The following is an 18,821-nucleotide window of genomic DNA, read 5'->3' on the forward strand; positions in this document are numbered from 1 at the left end:
TCCCAGCAGTCACCTCTCCGCTCATCACCCAGAATCCTCCAGTGTCGTCCTGTATAATATCCCAGCAGTTACCTCTCCTCTCATCACCCAGAATCCTCCAGTGTCGTCCTGTATAATGTCCCAGCAGTCACCTCTCCGCTCATCACGCAGAATCCTCCAGTGTCGTCCTGTATAACGTCCCAGCAGTCACCTCTCCGCTCATCACCCAGAATCCTCCAGAGCCTTCCTGTATAATGTCCCAGCAGTCACCTCTCCGCTCATCACCCAGAATCCTCCAGTGCCGTCCTGTATAATGTCCCAGCAGTCACCGCTCAGGTCATCACCCAGAATCCCCCAGTGCCGTCCTGTATAATGTCCCAGCAGTCACCTCTCCGCTCATCACCCAGAATCCTCCAAAGCCTTCCTGTATAATGTCCCAGCAGTCACCTCTCCGCTCATCACCCAGAATCCTCCAGTGCCGTCCTGTATAATGTCCCAGCAGTCACCTCTCCGCTCATCACCCAGAATCCTCCAGTGCCGTTCTGTATAATGTCCCAGCAGTCACCTCTCCGCTCATCACCCAGAATCCTCCAGTGCCGTCCTGTATAATGTCCCAGCAGTCACCTCTCCGCTCATCACCCAGAATCCTCCAGTGCCGTCCTGTATAATGTCCCAGCAGTCACCTCTCCGCTCATCACCCAGAATCCTCCAGTGCCGTCCTGTATAATGTCCCAGCAGTCACCTCTCCGCTCATCACTCAGAATCCTCCAGTGCCCTCCTGTATAATGTCCCAGCAGTCACCTCTCCGCTCAACACCCAGAATCCTCCAGTGCTGTCCTGTATAATGTCCCAGCAGTCACCTCTCAGGTCATCACCCAGAATCCTCCAGTGCCGTCCTGTATAATGTCCCAGCAGCCACCTCTCCGCTCATCACCCAGAATCCTCCAGTGCCGTCCTGTATAATGTCCGAGCAGTCACCTCTCCGCTCATCACCCAGAATCCCCCAGTGCTGTCCTGTATAATGTCCCAGCAACCACCTCTCCGCTCATCACCCAGAATCCTCCAGTGCCGTCCTGTATAATGTCCCAGCAGTCACCTCTCCGCTCATCACCCAGAATCCTCCAGTGCCGACCTGTATAATGTCCCAGCAGTCACCTCTCCGCTCATCACCCAGAATCCTCCAGTGCCCTCCTGTATAATGTCCCAGCAGTCACCTCTCCTCTCATCACCCAGAATCCTCCAGTCCTGTATAATGTCCCAGCAGTCACCTCTCCGCTCATCACCCAGAATCCTCCAGTGCCGTCCTGTATAATGTCCCAGCAGTCACCTCTCCGCTCATCACTCAGAATCCTCCAGTGCCATCCTGTATAATGTCCCAGCATTCACCTCTCCGCTCATCACCCAGAATCCTCCAGTGCCGTCCTGCGTAATGTCCCAGCAGTCTCCTCTCCGCTCATCACCCAGAATCCTCCAGTGCCGTCCTGTATAATGTCCCAGCAGTCTCCTCTCCGCTCATCACCCAGAATCCTTCAGTGCCGTCCTGTGTAATGTCCCAGCAGTCTCCTCTCCGCTCATCACCCAGAATCCTCCAGTGCCGTCCTGTATAATGTCCCAGCAGTCACCTCTCCGCTCATCACCCAGAATCCTCCAGTGCTGTCCTGTATAATGTCCCAGCAGTCACCTCTCCGCTCATCACCCAGAATCCTCCAGTGCCGTCCTGTATAATGTCCCAGCAGTCACCTCTCAGGTCATCACCCAGAATCCCCCAGTGCCGTCCTGCATAATGTCCCAGCAGTCACCTCTCCGCTCATCACCCAGAATCCTCCAGTGCCATCCTGTATAATGTCCCAGCAGTCACCTCTCCGCTCATCACCCAGAATCCTCCAGTGCCGTCCTGTATAATGTCCCAGCAGTCACCTCTCCGCTCATCACCCAGAATCCTCCAGTGCCGTCCTGTATAATGTCCCAGCAGTCACCTCTCTGCTCATCACCCAGAATCCTCCAGTCCTGTATAATGTCCCAGCAGTCACCTCTCCTTTCATCACCCAGAATCCTCCAGTGCCATCCTGTATAATGTCCCAGCAGTCACCTCTCCGCTCATCACCCAGAATCCTCCAGTGCCGTCCTGTATAATGTCCCAGCAGTCACCTCTCCGCTCATCACCCAGAATCCTCCAGTGCCGTCCTGTATAATGTCCCAGCAGTCACCTGTCTGCTCATCACCCAGAATCCTCCAGAGCCGTCCTGTATAATGTCCCAGCAGTCACCTCTCCTCTCATCACCCAGAATCCTCCAGTGCCGTCCTGTATAATGTCCCAGCAGTCACCTGTCTGCTCATCACCCAGAATCCTCCAGTGCCGTCCTGTATAATGTCCCAGCAGTCACCTCTCCGCTCATCACCCAGAATCCTCCAGTGCCATCCTGTATAATGTCCCAGCAGTCACCTCTCCGATCATCACCCAGAATCCTACAGTGCCGTCCTGTATAATGTCCCAGCAGTCACCTCTCCGCTCATCACCCAGAATCCTCCAGTGCCGTCCTGTATAATGTCCCAGCAGTCACCTGTCTGCTCATCACCCAGAATCCTCCAGAGCCGTCCTGTATAATGTCCCAGCAGTCACCTCTCCGCTCATCACCCAGAATCCTGCAGTGCCGTCGTGTATAATGTCCCAGCAGTCACCTCTCCGCTCATCACCCAGAATCCTCCAGAGCCGTCCTGTATAATGTCCCAGCAGTCACCTCTCCTCTCATCACCCAGAATCCTGCAGTGTCGTCCTGTATAATGTCCCAGCAGCCACCTCTCCTCTCATCACCCAGAATCCTCCAGTGCCGTCCTGTATAATGTCCCAGCAGTCACCTCTCCGCTCATCACCCAGAATCCTCCAGTGGCATCCTGTATAATGTCCCAGCAGTAACCTCTGCTCTCATCACCCAGAATCCTGCAGTGCCGTCCTGTATAATGTCCCAGCAGCCACCTCTCCTCTCATCACCCAGAATCCTCCAGTGCCGTCCTGTATAATGTCCCAGCAGTCACCTCTCCTCTCATCACCCAGAATCCCCCAGTGCCGTCCTGTATAATGTCCCAGCAGCCACCTCTCCGCTCGTCACCCAGAATCCTCCAGTTCCGTCCTGTATAATGTCCCAGCAGTCACCTCTCCACTCATCACCCAGAATCCCCCAGTGCCGTCCTGTATAATGTCCCAGCAGCCACCTCTCCGCTCATCACCCAGAATCCTCCAGTGCCGTCCTGTATAATGTCCCAGCAGTCACCTCTCCGCTCATCACCCAGAATCCCCCAGTGCCGTCCTGTATAATGTCCCAGCAGCCACCTCTCCGCTCATCACCCAGAATCCTCCAGTGCCGTCCTGTATAATGTCCCAGCAGCCACCTCTCCGCTCATCACCCAGAATCCTCCAGTGACGTCCTGTATAATGTCCCAGCAGTCATCTCTCCGCTCATCACCCAGAATCCTCCAGTGCCGTCCTGTATAATGTCCCAGCAGTCACCTCTCCGCTCATCACCCAGAATCCTCCAGTACCGTCCTGTATAATGTCCCAGCAGTCACCTCTCCGCTCATCACCCAGAATCCCCCAGTGCCGTCCTGTATAATGTCCCAGCAGCCACCTCTCCGCTCATCACCCAGAATCCTCCAGTGCCGTCCTGTATAATGTCCCAGCAGTCACCTCTCCGCTCATCACCCAGAATCCTCCAGTGCCATCCTGTATAATGTCCCAGCAGTCACCTCTCCGCTCATCACCCAGAATCCTCCAGTACCGTCCTGTATAATGTCCCAGCAGTCACCTCTCCGCTCATCACCCAGAATCCCCCAGTGTCGTCCTGTATAATATCCCAGCAGTCACCTCTCCGCTCATCACCCAGAATCCTCCAGTGCCGTCCTGTGTAATGTCCCAGCAGTCTCCTCTCCGCTCATCACCCAGAATCCTCCAGTGCCGTCCTGTATAATGTCCCAGCAGTCTCCTCTCCGCTCATCACCCAGAATCCTCCAGAGCCTTCCTGTATAATATCCCAGCAGTCACCTCTCCGCTCATTACCCAGAATCCTCCAGTGCCGTCCTGTATAATGTCCCAGCAGTCACCGCTCAGGTCATCACCCAGAATCCCCCAGTGCCGTCCTGTATAATGTCCCAGCAGTCACCTCTCCGCTCATCACCCAGAATCCTCCAGTGCCATCCTGTATAATGTCCCAGCAGTCACCTCTCCGCTCATCACCCAGAATCCTCCAAAGCCTTCCTGTATAATGTCCCAGCAGTCACCTCTCCGCTCATCACCCAGAATCCTCCAGTGCCGTCCTGTATAATGTCCCAGCAGTCACCTCTCCGCTCATCACCCAGAATCCTCCAGTGCCGTTCTGTATAATGTCCCAGCAGTCACCTCTCCGCTCATCACCCAGAATCCTCCAGTGCCGTCCTGTATAATGTCCCAGCAGTCACCTCTCCGCTCATCACCCAGAATCCTCCAGTGCCGTCCTGTATAATGTCCCAGCAGTCACCTCTCCGCTCATCACCCAGAATCCTCAAGTGCCGTCCTGTATAATGTCCCAGCAGTCACCTCTCCGCTCATCACCCAGAATCCTCCAGTGCCCTCCTGTATAATGTCCCAGCAGTCACCTCTCCGCTCAACACCCAGAATCCTCCAGTGCTGTCCTGTATAATGTCCCAGCAGTCACCTCTCAGGTCATCACCCAGAATCCTCCAGTGCCGTCCTGTATAATGTCCCAGCAGCCACCTCTCCGCTCATCACCCAGAATCCTCCAGTGCCGTCCTGTATAATGTCCGAGCAGTCACCTCTCCGCTCATCACCCAGAATCCCCCAGTGCTGTCCTGTATAATGTCCCAGCATTCACCTCTCCGCTCATCACCCAGAATCCTCCAGTGCCGTCCTGTATAATGTCTCAGCAGTCACCTCTCCGCTCATCACCCAGAATCCTCCAGTGCCGTCCTGTATAATGTCCAAGCAGTCACCTCTCCGCTCATCACCCAGAATCCTCCAGTGCCGACCTGTATAATGTCCCAGCAGTCACCTCTCCGCTCATCACCCAGAATCCTCCAGTGCCCTCCTGTATAATGTCCCAGCAGTCACCTCTCCTCTCATCACCCAGAATCCTCCAGTCCTGTATAATGTCCCAGCAGTCACCTCTCCGCTCATCACCCAGAATCCTCCAGTGCCGTCCTGTATAATGTCCCAGCAGTCACCTCTCCGCTCATCACTCAGAATACTCCAGTGCCCTCCTGTATAATGTCCCAGCAGTCACCTCTCCGCTCAACACCCAGAATCCTCCAGTGCTGTCCTGTATAATGTCCCAGCAGTCACCTCTCAGGTCATCACCCAGAATCCTCCAGTGCCGTCCTGTATAATGTCCCAGCAGCCAGCTCTCCGCTCATCACCCAGAATCCTCCAGTGCCGTCCTGTATAATGTCCGAGCAGTCAACTCTCCGCTCATCACCCAGAATCCCCCAGTGCTGTCCTGTATAATGTCCCAGCAGTCACCTCTCCGCTCATCACCCAGAATCCTCCAGTGCCGTCCTGTATAATGTCTCAGCAGTCACCTCTCCGCTCATCACCCAGAATCCTCCAGTGCCGTCCTGTATAATGTCCCAGCAGTCACCTCTCCGCTCATCACCCAGAATCCTCCAGTGCCGACCTGTATAATGTCCCAGCAGTCACCTCTCCGCTCATCACCCAGAATCCTCCAGTGCCCTCCTGTATAATGTCCCAGCAGTCACCTCTCCTCTCATCACCCAGAATCCTCCAGTCCTGTATAATGTCCCAGCAGTCACCTCTCCGCTCATCACCCAGAATCCTCCAGTGCCGTCCTGTATAATGTCCCAGCAGTCACCTCTCCGCTCATCACTCAGAATCCTCCAGTGCCATCCTGTATAATGTCCCAGCATTCACCTCTCCGCTCATCACCCAGAATCCTCCAGTGCCGTCCTGTGTAATGTCCCAGCAGTCTCCTCTCCGCTCATCACCCAGAATCCTCCAGTGCCGTCCTGTATAATGTCCCAGCAGTCTCCTCTCCGCTCATCACCCAGAATCCTCCAGTGCCGTCCTGTGTAATGTCCCAGCAGTCTCCTCTCCGCTCATCACCCAGAATCCTCCAGTGCCGTCCTGTATAATGTCCCAGCAGTCACCTCTCCGCTCATCACCCAGAATCCTCCAGGGCTGTCCTGTATAATGTCCCAGCAGTCACCTCTCCGCTCATCACGCAGAATCCTCCAGTGTCGTCCTGTATAATGTCCCAGCAGTCACCTCTCCGCTCATCACCCAGAATCCTCCAGGGCTGTCCTGTATAATGTCCCAGCAGTCACCTCTCCGCTCATCACCCAGAATCCTCCAGTGCCGTCCTGTATAATGTCCCAGCAGTCACCTCTCAGGTCATCACCCAGAATCCCCCAGTGCCGTCCTGTATAATGTCCCAGCAGTCACCTCTCAGGTCATCACCCAGAATCCTCCAGTGCCGTCCTGTATAATGTCCCAGCAGTCTCCTCTCCGCTCATCACCCAGAATCCTCCAGAGCCTTCCTGTATAATGTCCCAGCAGTCACCTCTCCGCTCATCACCCAGAATCCTCCAGTGCCGTCCTGTATAATATCCCAGCAGTCACCTCTCCGCTCATCACCCAGAATCCTCCAGTGCCGTCCTGTATAATATCCCAGCAGTCACCTCTCCGCTCATCACTCAGAATCCTCCAGTGCCGTCCTGTATAATGTCCCAGCAGTCACCTCTCCGCTCATCACTCAGAATCCTCCAGTGCCCTCCTGTATAATGTCCCAGCAGTCACCTCTCCGCTCATCACCCAGAATCCTCCAGAGCCTTCCTGTATAATGTCCCAGCAGTCACCTCTCCGCTCATCACCCAGAATCCTCCAGTGCCGTCCTGTATAATACCCCAGCAGTCACCTCTCCGCTCATCACTCAGAATCCTCCAGTGCCGTCCTGTATAATGTCCCAGCAGTCACCTGTCCGCTCATCACTCAGAATCCTCCAGTGCCCTCCTGTATAATGTCCCAGCAGTCACCTCTCCGCTCATCACCCAGAATCCTCCAGTGCCGTCCTGTATAATATCCCAGCAGTCACCTCTCCGCTCATCACCCAGAATCCTCCAGTGCCGTCCTGTATAATATCCCAGCAGTCACCTCTCCGCTCATCACTCAGAATCCTCCAGTGCCGTCCTGTATAATGTCCCAGCAGTCACCTCTCCGCTCATCACTCAGAATCCTCCAGTGCCCTCCTGTATAATGTCCCAGCAGTCACCTCTCCGCTCATCACCCAGAATCCTCCAGAGCCTTCCTGTATAATGTCCCAGCAGTCACCTCTCCGCTCATCACCCAGAATCCTCCAGTGCCGTCCTGTATAATACCCCAGCAGTCACCTCTCCGCTCATCACTCAGAATCCTCCAGTGCCGTCCTGTATAATGTCCCAGCAGTCACCTCTCCGCTCATCACTCAGAATCCTCCAGTGCCCTCCTGTATAATGTCCCAGCAGTCACCTCTCCGCTCATCACCCAGAATCCTCCAGTACCGTCCTGTATAATGTCCCAGCAGTCACCTCTCCGCTCATCACCCAGAATCCCCCAGTGCCGTCCTGTATAATGTCCCAGCAGCCACCTCTCCGCTCATCACCCAGAATCCTCCAGTGCTGTCCTGTATAATGTCCCAGCAGTCTCCTCTCCGCTCATCACCCAGAATCCCCCAGTGCCGTCCTGTATAATGTCCCAGCAGCCACCTCTCCGCTCATCACCCAGAATCCTCCAGTGCTGTCCTGTATAATGTCCCAGCAGTCACCTCTCCGCTCATCACCCAGAATCCTCCAGTGCCGTCCTGAATAATGTCCCAGCAGTCACCTCTCCGCTCATCACCCAGAATCCCCCAGTGCCGTCCTGTATAATGTCCCAGCAGTCACCTCTCCGCTCATCACCCAGAATCCTCCAGTGCTGTCCTGTATAATGTCCCAGCAGTCACCTCTCCGCTCATCACCCAGAATCCTCCAGTGCCGTCCTGAATAATGTCCCAGTAGTCACCTCTCCGCTCATCACCCAGAATCCTCCAGTGCCGTCCTGTATAATGTCCCAGCAGTCTCCTCTCCGCTCATCACCCAGAATCCTCCAGTGCCGTCCTGTGTAATGTCCCAGCAGTCTCCTCTCCGCTCATCACCCAGAATCCTCCAGTGCCGTCCTGTATAATGTCCCAGCAGTCACCTCTCCGCTCATCACCCAGAATCCTCCAGTGTCGTCCTGTATAATATCCCAGCAGTTACCTCTCCTCTCATCACCCAGAATCCTCCAGTGCCGTCCTGTATAATGTCCCAGCAGTCACCTCTCCGCTCATCACGCAGAATCCTCCAGTGTCGTCCTGTATAACGTCCCAGCAGTCTCCTCTCCGCTCATCACCCAGAATCCTCCAGTGCCGTCCTGTGTAATGTCCCAGCAGTCTCCTCTCCGCTCATCACCCAGAATCCACCAGTGCCGTCCTGTATAATGTCCCAGCAGTCACCTCTCCGCTCATCAACCAGAATCCTCCAGTGTCGTCCTGTATAATATCCCAGCAGTTACCTCTCCTCTCATCACCCAGAATCCTCCAGTGTCGTCCTGTATAATGTCCCAGCAGTCACCTCTCCGCTCATCACGCAGAATCCTCCAGTGTCGTCCTGTATAACGTCCCAGCAGTCACCTCTCCGCTCATCACCCAGAATCCTCCAGAGCCTTCCTGTATAATGTCCCAGCAGTCACCTCTCCGCTCATCACCCAGAATCCTCCAGTGCCGTCCTGTATAATGTCCCAGCAGTCACCGCTCAGGTCATCACCCAGAATCCCCCAGTGTCGTCCTGTATAATGTCCCAGCAGTCACCTCTCCGCTCATCACCCAGAATCCTCCAAAGCCTTCCTGTATAATGTCCCAGCAGTCACCTCTCCGCTCATCACCCAGAATCCTCCAGTGCCGTCCTGTATAATGTCCCAGCAGTCACCTCTCCGCTCATCACCCAGAATCCTCCAGTGCCGTTCTGTATAATGTCCCAGCAGTCACCTCTCCGCTCATCACCCAGAATCCTCCAGTGCCGTCCTGTATAATGTCCCAGCAGTCACCTCTCCGCTCATCACCCAGAATCCTCCAGTGCCGTCCTGTATAATGTCCCAGCAGTCACCTCTCCGCTCATCACCCAGAATCCTCCAGTACCGTCCTGTATAATGTCCCAGCAGTCACCTCTCCGCTCATCACTCAGAATCCTCCAGTGCCCTCCTGTATAATGTCCCAGCAGTCACCTCTCCGCTCAACACCCAGAATCCTCCAGTGCTGTCCTGTATAATGTCCCAGCAGTCACCTCTCAGGTCATCACCCAGAATCCTCCAGTGCCGTCCTGTATAATGTCCCAGCAGCCACCTCTCCGCTCATCACCCAGAATCCTCCAGTGCCGTCCTGTATAATGTCCGAGCAGTCACCTCTCCGCTCATCACCCAGAATCCCCCAGTGCTGTCCTGTATAATGTCCCAGCAACCACCTCTCCGCTCATCACCCAGAATCCTCCAGTGCCGTCCTGTATAATGTCCCAGCAGTCACCTCTCCGCTTATCACCCAGAATCCTCCAGTGCCGACCTGTATAATGTCCCAGCAGTCACCTCTCCGCTCATCACCCAGAATCCTCCAGTGCCCTCCTGTATAATGTCCCAGCAGTCACCTCTCCTCTCATCACCCAGAATCCTCCAGTCCTGTATAATGTCCCAGCAGTCACCTCTATGCTCATCACCCAGAATCCTCCAGTGCCGTCCTGTATAATGTCCCAGCAGTCACCTCTCCGCTCATCACTCAGAATCCTCCAGTGTCATCCTGTATAATGTCCCAGCATTCACCTCTCCGCTCATCACCCAGAATCCTCCAGTGCCGTCCTGTGTAATGTCCCAGCAGTCTCCTCTCCGCTCATCACCCAGAATCCTCCAGTGCCGTCCTGTATAATGTCCCAGCAGTCTCCTCTCCGCTCATCACTCAGAATCCTCCAGTGCCGTCCTGTGTAATGTCCCAGCAGTCTCCTCTCCGCTCATCACCCAGAATCCTCCAGTGCCGTCCTGTATAATGTCCCAGCAGTCACCTCTCCGCTCATCACCCAGAATCCTCCAGTGCTGTCCTGTATAATGTCCCAGCAGTCACCTCTCCGCTCATCACCCAGAATCCTCCAGTGCCGTCCTGTATAATGTCCCAGCAGTCACCTCTCAGGTCATCACCCAGAATCCCCCAGTGCCATCCTGTATAATGTCCCAGCAGTCACCTCTCCGCTCATCACCCAGAATCCTCCAGAGCCTTCCTGTATAATGTCCCAGCAGTCACCTCTCCGCTCATCACCCAGAATCCTCCAGTGCCATCTTGTATAATGTCCCAGCAGTCACCTCTCCGCTCATCACCCAGAATCCTCCAGTGCCGTCCTGTATAATGTCCCAGCAGTCACCTCTCCCCTCATCACCCAGAATCCTCCAGTGCCGTCCTGTACAATGTCCCAGCAGTCACCTCTCCGCTCATCACCCAGAATCCTCCAGTGCCGTCCTGTATAATGTCCCAGCAGTCACCTCTCCCCTCATCACCCAGAATCCTCCAGTGCCGTCCTGTATAATGTCCCAGCAGTCACCTCTCCCCTCATCACCCAGAATCCTCCAGTGCCGTCCTGTATAATGTCTCAGCAGTCACCTCTCCGCTCATCACCCAGAATCCTCCAGTGTCGTCCTGTATAATGTCCCAGCAGTCACCTCTCCCCTCATCACCCAGAATCCTCCAGTGCCGTCCTGTATAATGTCCCAGCAGTCACCTCTCCCCTCATCACCCAGAATCCTCCAGTGCCGTCCTGTATAATGTCCCAGCAGTCACCTCTCCCCTCATCACCCAGAATCCTCCAGTGCCGTCCTGTATAATGTCTCAGCAGTCACCTCTCCGCTCATCACCCAGAATCCTCCAGTGCCGTCCTGTATAATGTCCCAGCAGTCACCTCTCCCCTCATCACCCAGAATCCTCCAGTGCCGTCCTGTATAATGTCCCAGCAGTCACCTCTCCCCTCATCACCCAGAATCCTCCAGTGCCGTCCTGTATAATGTCCCAGCAGTCACCTCTCCGCTCATCACCCAGAATCCTCCAGTGTCGTCCTGTATAATGTCCCAGCAGTCACCTCTCCCCTCATCACCCAGAATCCTCCAGTGCCGTCCTGTATAATGTCCCAGCAGTCACCTCTCCCCTCATCACCCAGAATCCTCCAGTGCCGTCCTGTATAATGTCTCAGCAGTCACCTCTCCTCTCATCACCCAGAATCCTCCAGTGCCGTCCTGTATAATGTCCCAGCAGTCACCTCTTCGCTCATCACCCAGAATCCTCCAGTGCCCTCCTGTATAATGTCTCAGCAGTCACCTCTCCGCTCATCACCCAGAATCCTCCAGTGCCGTCCTGTATAATGTCCCAGCAGTCACCTCTCCGCTCATCACCCAGAATCCTCCAGTGCCGTCCTGTATAATGTCCCAGCAGTCTCCTCTCCGCTCATCACTCAGAATCCTCCAGTGCCGTCCTGTACAATGTCCCAGCAGTCACCTCTCCGCTCATCACCCAGAATCCTCCAGTGCCGTCCTGTATAATGTCCCAGCAGTCACCTCTCCCCTCATCACCCAGAATCCTCCAGTGCCGTCCTGTATAATGTCCCAGCAGTCACCTCTCCCCTCATCACCCAGAATCCCCCAGTGCCGTCCTGTATAATGTCCCAGCAGTCACCTCTCCACTCATCACCCAGAATCCTCCAGTGCCCTCCTGTATAATGTCCCAGCAGTCTCCTCTCCGCTCATCACTCAGAATCCTCCAGTGCCGTCCTGTATAATGTCCCAGCAGTCACCTCTCAGGTCATCACCCAGAATCCTCCAGTGCCGTCCTGTATAATGTCTCAGCAGTCACCTCTCCACTCATCACCCAGAATCCTCCAGTGCTGTATAATGTCCCAGCAGTCACCTCTCCGCTCATCACCCAGAATCCTCTAGTGCCGTCCTGTATAATGTCCCAGCAGTCACCTCTCCGCCCATCACCCAGAATCCTCCAGTGCTGTATAATGTCCCAGCAGTCTCCTCTCCGCTCATCACCCAGAATCCTCCAGTGCCGTCCTGTGTAATGTCCCAGCAGTCTCCTCTCCACTCATCACCCAGAATCCTCCAGTGCCGTCCTGTATAATGTCCCAGCAGTCACCTCTCCGCTCATCACCCAGAATCCTCCAGTGCCGTCCTGTATAATGTCCCAGCAGTCACCTCTCCGCTCATCACCCAGAATCCTCCAGTGCCGTCCTGTATAATGTCCCAGCAGTCTCCTCTCCGCTCATCACCCAGAATCCTCCAGTGCCATCCTGTATAATGTCCCAGCAGTCTCCTCTCCGCTCATCACCCAGAATCCTCCAGTGCCGTCCTGTATAATGTCCCAGCAGTCACCTCTCCGCTCATCACCCAGAATCCTCCAGTGCCGTCCTGTATAATGTCCCAGCAGTCTCCTCTCCGCTCATCACCCAGAATCCTCCAGTGCCGTCCTGTATAATGTCCCAGCAGTCACCTCTCCGCTCATCACCCAGAATCCTCCAGTGCCGTCCTGTATAATGTCCCAGCAGTCACCTCTCCGCTCATCACCCAGAATCCTCCAGTGCCGTCCTGTATAATGTCCCAGCAGTCACCTCTCCGCTCATCACCCAGAATCGCCCATTGCCGTCCTGTATAATGTCCCAGCAGTCACCTCTCCGCTCATCACCCAGAATCCTCCAGTGCCGTCCTGTATAATGTCCCAGCAGTCACCTCTCCGCTCATCACCCAGAATCCTCCAGTGCCGTCCTGTATAATGTCCCAGCAGTCACCTCTCCGCTCATCACCCAGAATCCTCCAGTGCCGTCCTGTATAATGTCCCAGCAGTCACCTCTCCGCTCATCACCCAGAATCCTCCAGTGCCGTCCTGTATAATGTCCCAGCAGTCACCTCTCCGCTCATCACCCAGAATCCTCCAGTCCTGTATAATGTCCCAGCAGTCACCTCTCCGCTCATCACCCAGAATCCTCCAGTCCTGTATAATGTCCCAGCAGTCACCTCTCCGCTCATCACCCAGAATCCTCCAGTGCCGTCCTGTATAATGTCCCAGCAGTCTCCTTTCCGCTCATCACCCAGAATCGTCCAGTCCCCTCCTGTATAATGTACCAGCAGTCACCTCTCCGCTCATCACCCAGAATCCTCCAGTCCCCTCCTGTATTATTATTATTATTATTATTATTATTATTTATTGTTATAGCGCCATTTATTCCATGGCGCTTTACATGTGAGGGGGGTATACATAAAAACAAGTACAATAATCTTAAACAATACAAGTCATAACTGGTAGAGGAGGAGAGAGGACCCTGCCCGCGAGGGCTCACAATCTTCAAGGGATGGGTGATAATACAGTAGGCGAGGGTAGAGCTGGTCGTGCAGCGGTTTGGTCGATCGGTGGTTACTGCAGGTTGTATGGTTGTCGGAAGAGGTGGGTCTTCAGGCTCTTTTTGAAGGTTTCGATGGTAGGTGAGAGTCTGATATGTTGTGGTAGAGAGTTCCAGAGTAGGGGTGATGCGCGAGAGAAATCTTGTATGCGATTGTGGGAAGAGGAGATAAGAGGGGAGTAGAGAAGGAGATCTTGTGAGGATCGGAGGTTGCGTGCAGGAAAGTACCGGGAGACGAGGTCACAGATGTATGGAGGAGACAAGTTGTGGATGGCTTTGTATGTCATGGTTAGGGTTTTGTAATGGAGTCTCTGGGCAATTGGGAGCCAGTGAAGGGATTGACAGAGGGGAGAAGCTGGGGAATAGCGGGGGGACAGGTGGATTAGTCGGGCAGCAGAGTTTAGAATAGATTGGAGGGGTGCGAGAGTGTTTGAGGGGAGGCCGCAGAGCATGAGGTTGCAGTAGTCAAGGCGAGAGATGATGAGGGCATGGACTAGGGTTTTTGCAGATTCTTGGGTGAGGAATGAACGGATGCGTGAAATATTTTTGAGTTGAAGTCGGCAGGAAGTGGAAAGGGTTTGGATATGTGGTTTGAAGGAGAGATCAGCATCAAGGATTACTCCGAGGCAGCGAGCTTGTGGGACTGGGGAGAGTGGGCAGTCATTTACTGTAATTGATAGGTTCGTAAGGGGGGTCACGTGAGATGGGGGAAAGATGATGAATTCTGTTTTGTCCATGTTGAGTTTCAGATATCTAGTGGAGAAGAAGGATGAAATAGTGGACAGACATTGAGGGATTCTGGTTAGTAGGGAGGTGATATCTGGTCCAGAGATGTAGATCTGTGTGTCATCAGCATAAAGATGATACTGAAAGCCATGAGATTCTATGAGCTGTCCCAGGCCAAAGGTGTAAATAGAGAACAGCAGGGGCCCTAGGACTGAACCTTGTGGGACTCCGACAGATAGGGGGCGAGGTGAGGAGGTGGTGTGTGAGTGGGAGACGCTGAATGTCCGGTCTGTTAGGTATGATGAGATCCAGGAGAGGGCCAAGTCTGTGATGCCGAGGGATGAGAGGGTCTGTAATAATAGGGAATGGTCCACTGTGTCAAAGGCAGCCGACAGGTCCAGGAGGAGGAGGACAGAGTAGTGTCGCTTGCTCTTGGCGGTTAAGAGGTCATTGGTGACCTTAGTAAGGGCAGTTTCAGTGGAGTGGTGTGACCGGAAGCCAGATTGTAAGCGGTCGAAGAGGGAGCAAGAAGAGAGATGGGAGGACAGTTCAAGGTAGACGTGTTGTTCCAGTAGCTTGGAGGCGTATGGGAGAAGTGATATAGGGCGATAGCTAGATACAGAGGATGGGTCAAGAGAGGGCTTTTTGAGGATAGGTGTGATGGAGGCATGTTTAAAGCTTGAGGGGAAAACACCAGTTGTTAGTGATAGGTTGAAGAGATGGGTTAGGGTTGGGATGAAGACTGTGGTGAGGTTTGGGATGAAGTGGGATGGGATCGGGTCGAGTGCACAGGTGGTGAGATGTGATCTTGAGAGTAGAGTGGAGAGTCGATCTTCTGTAATGGTGGAGAAGTTGGTTTTGAAGGTGGAGGGCTGGGAAGTCGGGAGGAAGGGCTCTGGGGGTTGTTGACCAAAACTGTCCCTGATGTTATCAATTTTCTGCTTGAAAAATGAGGCAAAGTCTTCAGCTGAGATGAGTGGGGAGGGAGGAGGTGCTGGGGGGCGGAGGAGAGAATTGAAGGTGTTGAATAACTGTTTAGGGTTGTGAGACAGGGAGGATATGAGAGATGAGAAGTAGGTTTGTTTAGCTGTGGCGAGTGTGGTCTTGAAAGTAGTGAGGGACTGTTTGAATGCGATGAAATGCTCGTTGGAGTGGGATCTTTTCCATCTGCGCTCAGCAGCCCTGGAAGCTCGCCTCAGCTCTTTGGTCAGGCTGGTGTGCCAGGGCTGTCTGTTGATTTTGCGAGTTTTGGTATGTGTAAGTGGGGCAGCGGATTCCAAAGCTACAGCTATTGTGGTGTTATATAGAGCGGCAGCGTCATCCGCATTGTGTAAGGAACTTATATCTGTAAGAGGGAGGAGGGATTCAGAGAATGAGTGTAGGTCAAGGTGTTTAAGATTCCTGCGAGGGTGTGAAAGTTTGTGGGGTGGGGATTGTAGACATGGAGTGAAGAGGGAAGAGAATGTGAGCAGGTTGTGGTCAGAGAGAGGAAGAGGTGAGTTAGAGAGGTTAGATAGGGAGCAGAGGCGGGTGAAGATGAGGTCCAGTGTGTGGCCATCTTTGTGGGTGGCTGTAGAAGACCATTGAGTGAGGCCGAAGGAGGAAGTGAGAGATAGAAGTTTAGTGGCAGCTGAGAGGGAAGTGTCAATGGGGATGTTGAAGTCGCCCATGATGATAGTAGGGATGTCCGCGGAAAGGAAATGAAGTAACCAGGTGGTGAAGTGGTCAAAGAAGGTGGTGGCTGGCCCTGGGGGGCGGTAGATGACAGCCAGTTGGAGGTTGGAGGGGGAGTAGATGCGCACAGAGTGCACCTCAAAGGAAGGGAGGGTAACAGAGGGTGGCAGTGGGATTGGGGTGAAGGAGCAGGTATCTGACAGGAGAAAACCAACTCCTCCAGCAGTCACCTCTCCGCTCATCACCCAGAATCCTCCAGTGCCGTCCTGTATAATGTCCCAGCAGTCACCTCTCCGCTCATCACCCAGAATCCTCCAGTGCTGTCCTGTATAATGTCCCAGCAGTCACCTCTCCGCTCATCACCCAGAATCCCCCATTGCCGTCCTGTATAATGTCCCAGCAGTCACCTCTCCGCTCATCACCCAGAATCCTCCAGTGCCGTCCTGTATAATGTCCCAGCAGTCACCTCTCCGCTCATCACCCAGAATCCTCCGGTGCCCTCCTGTATAATGTCCCAGTAGTCACCTCTCCGCTCATCACCCAGAATCCCCCAGTGCCGTCCTGTATAATGTCCCAGCAGTCTCCTTTCCGCTCATCACCCAGAATCCTCCAGTCCCCTCCTGTATAATGTACCAGCAGTCACCTCTCCGCTCATCACCCAGAATCCTCCAGTGCTGTCCTGTATAATGTCCCAGCAGTCACCTCTCCGCTCATCACCCAGAATCCTCCAGTGCTGTCCTGTATAATGTCCCAGCAGTCACCTCTCCGCTCATCACCCAGAATCCCCCATTGCCGTCCTGTATAATGTCCCAGCAGTCACCTCTCCGCTCATCACCCAGAATCCTCCAGTGCCGTCCTGTATAATGTCCCAGCAGTCACCTCTCCGCTCATCACCCAGAATCCTCCAGCGCCGTCCTGTATAATTTCCCAGCAGTCACCTCTCCTCTCATCACCCAGAATCCTCCAGTGCCGTCCTGTATAATGTCCCAGTAGTCACCTCTCCGCTCATCACCCAGAATCCCCCAGTGCCGTCCTGTATAATGTCCCAGCAGTCACCTCTCCGCTGATCACCCAGAATCCTCCAGTGCCGTCCTGTATAATGTCCCAGCAGTCACCTCTCCGCTCATCACCCAGAATCCTCCAGTCCTGTATAATGTCCCAGCAGTCACCTCTCCGCTCATCACCCAGAATCCTCCAGTGCCGTCCTGTATAATGTCCCAGCAGTCACGTCTCCGCTCATCACCCAGAATCCTCCAGTGCCGTCCTGTATAATATCCCAGCAGTCACCTCTCCGCTCAGCAGCTCGATCATCTTGTTGCTGAGCTCCAGGATCTTCTTGTTCCTCTCATGTATCGGGGAGTGCGGGGGAGGCTCTGTGATGGGGCCCGGTCTCCGCCCTCCTGACTCCTGGAGATGGATGATGGGAGTCACACAGTCCCCCGGTGTCTTCCTCACTATTGTGTAATCCTGTGTATGGAGAGAGACACTTAGGGAGAAGAATTCCTTCCCGACTCCAGATCTGACAATCAGTAGAAATCCCGGGATCAATAACCGTCTCCAGTAATCTGGGGCCATAACCGGGAATATTATTACACTCCGGACAGACATCCCGGCCCCTCTACAGCTCTTACAGGGAATCCCCATGACAACTCCTCCGGGCAGAGAGCTCCACAGAATCCCTGCTCTTACAGTAGAGAATCCTTCTCTCCTATTCTGGATTTCCTCTTCCCGGTGTCGGACTCGTCACATCACACAATAAAGCTGATAGAAATGTAGAGGAGTTACCTCTCCGCTCAGCAGGGAGATGATCTCCAGGGCGCAGTGGAATAATCTCCTGGTGGTCTCATCCCTGTCCTCATCCATCCTCGGGGGTCATTCAGGAGGAGGAGGGATGAGCACTGGATCAGCTGGAGGGATCTCGTCCTGCCGGCGTCTTCATGATGGAGAAGATGGAAATCACAGGGGGCGAGAGAACGACAATCACTAAATTCTGCCCAAATATCAACATTTATCAGGAAGAATGCGGAGGAAAAGCCACAAAACTCCACCGCGGCCTCCTCCGCCGATCTGACCGCTCATCATCAGCCTCGTAGGCGGAGGACGGTCACCGTGGTAACTACACCTCCAGCGGGGGACGGTCACCGTGGTAACTACACCTCCAGCGGGGGACGGTCACCGTGGTAACTCCACCTCCAGCGGGGGACGGTCACCGTGGTAACTACACCTCCAGCGGGGGACGGTCACCGTGGTAACTACACCTGCAGCGGGGGACGGTCACCGTGGTAACTACACCTCCAGTGGGGGACGGTCACCGTGGTAACTACACCTCCAGCGGGGGACGGTCACCGTGGTAACTCCACCTCCAGCGGGGGCCGTGAGGTGAGGAGGAGACGCTGCACATCCCCCATACAATGCTGCCCGTCCCCAACACTGAGGAGCCGCAGTCACATGGAGCAGGAGCCTCCACAGGAACAGCTCTGATCTCCCCCCACACTCTCCTCTCACAGATTCACCACAAACCCTCCTGTCATCTCACCGGAATGGCGGGAACCGGAAATCTGCTGCTGGCTGACCGCAGAGAACACGAGCTGCGCACACCCGGGACGGAGCGGCTGCACTGAGCGCGGGAGGACCTGTGGTGACGTCACCGTCATGTGACCAGGGGCGGGGCTCAGGGGAAAAGAGGCGAAGGACCTGTGGGGACGTCACCGTCATGTGATGAGGGGGCGGAGCTCAGGAGAGAGGAGGCAAGGACCTGTGGTGACGTCACCGTCATGTGATCAGGGGGCGGGGCTCAGGAGACAAGTGGTGAAGGACCTGTGGTGACGTCACCGTCATGTGATCAGGGGGTGGGGCTCAGGAGACAAGTGGTGAAGGACCTGTGGTGACGTCACCGTCATGTGATCAGGGGGCGGGGCTCAGGAGACAAGTGGTGAAAGACCTGTGGAGACATCACCGTCATGTGATGAGGG

At 54.6% G+C, this 18,821-nt stretch overlaps 1 protein-coding gene across 1 annotated transcript in view; it reads right to left on the reverse strand.

Moving 5' to 3' along the window:
- LOC141054890 (uncharacterized) overlaps window positions 1-18,536 on the reverse strand; it is a 126,697-nt gene extending 108,161 nt beyond the window's left edge. The window contains exons 1-3 of the mRNA XM_073551784.1: window positions 18,386-18,536; window positions 17,635-17,782; window positions 17,137-17,316 (exon numbers count right to left, since the gene is read on the reverse strand). Of these exons, the coding sequence (XP_073407885.1) occupies window positions 17,137-17,316; window positions 17,635-17,712 (258 nt within the window). The 5' untranslated portion in view covers window positions 17,713-17,782; window positions 18,386-18,536. The remainder of the gene's footprint in view (window positions 1-17,136; window positions 17,317-17,634; window positions 17,783-18,385) is intronic.
- Between the last annotated feature and the right edge of the window lie 285 nt (window positions 18,537-18,821).

This window comes from Dendrobates tinctorius, unplaced genomic scaffold (assembly GCF_039654945.1).
Source record: "Dendrobates tinctorius isolate UK_male_01 unplaced genomic scaffold, ASM3965494v1 ptg000180l, whole genome shotgun sequence".
Lineage (NCBI taxonomy): Eukaryota > Metazoa > Chordata > Amphibia > Anura > Dendrobatidae > Dendrobates > Dendrobates tinctorius.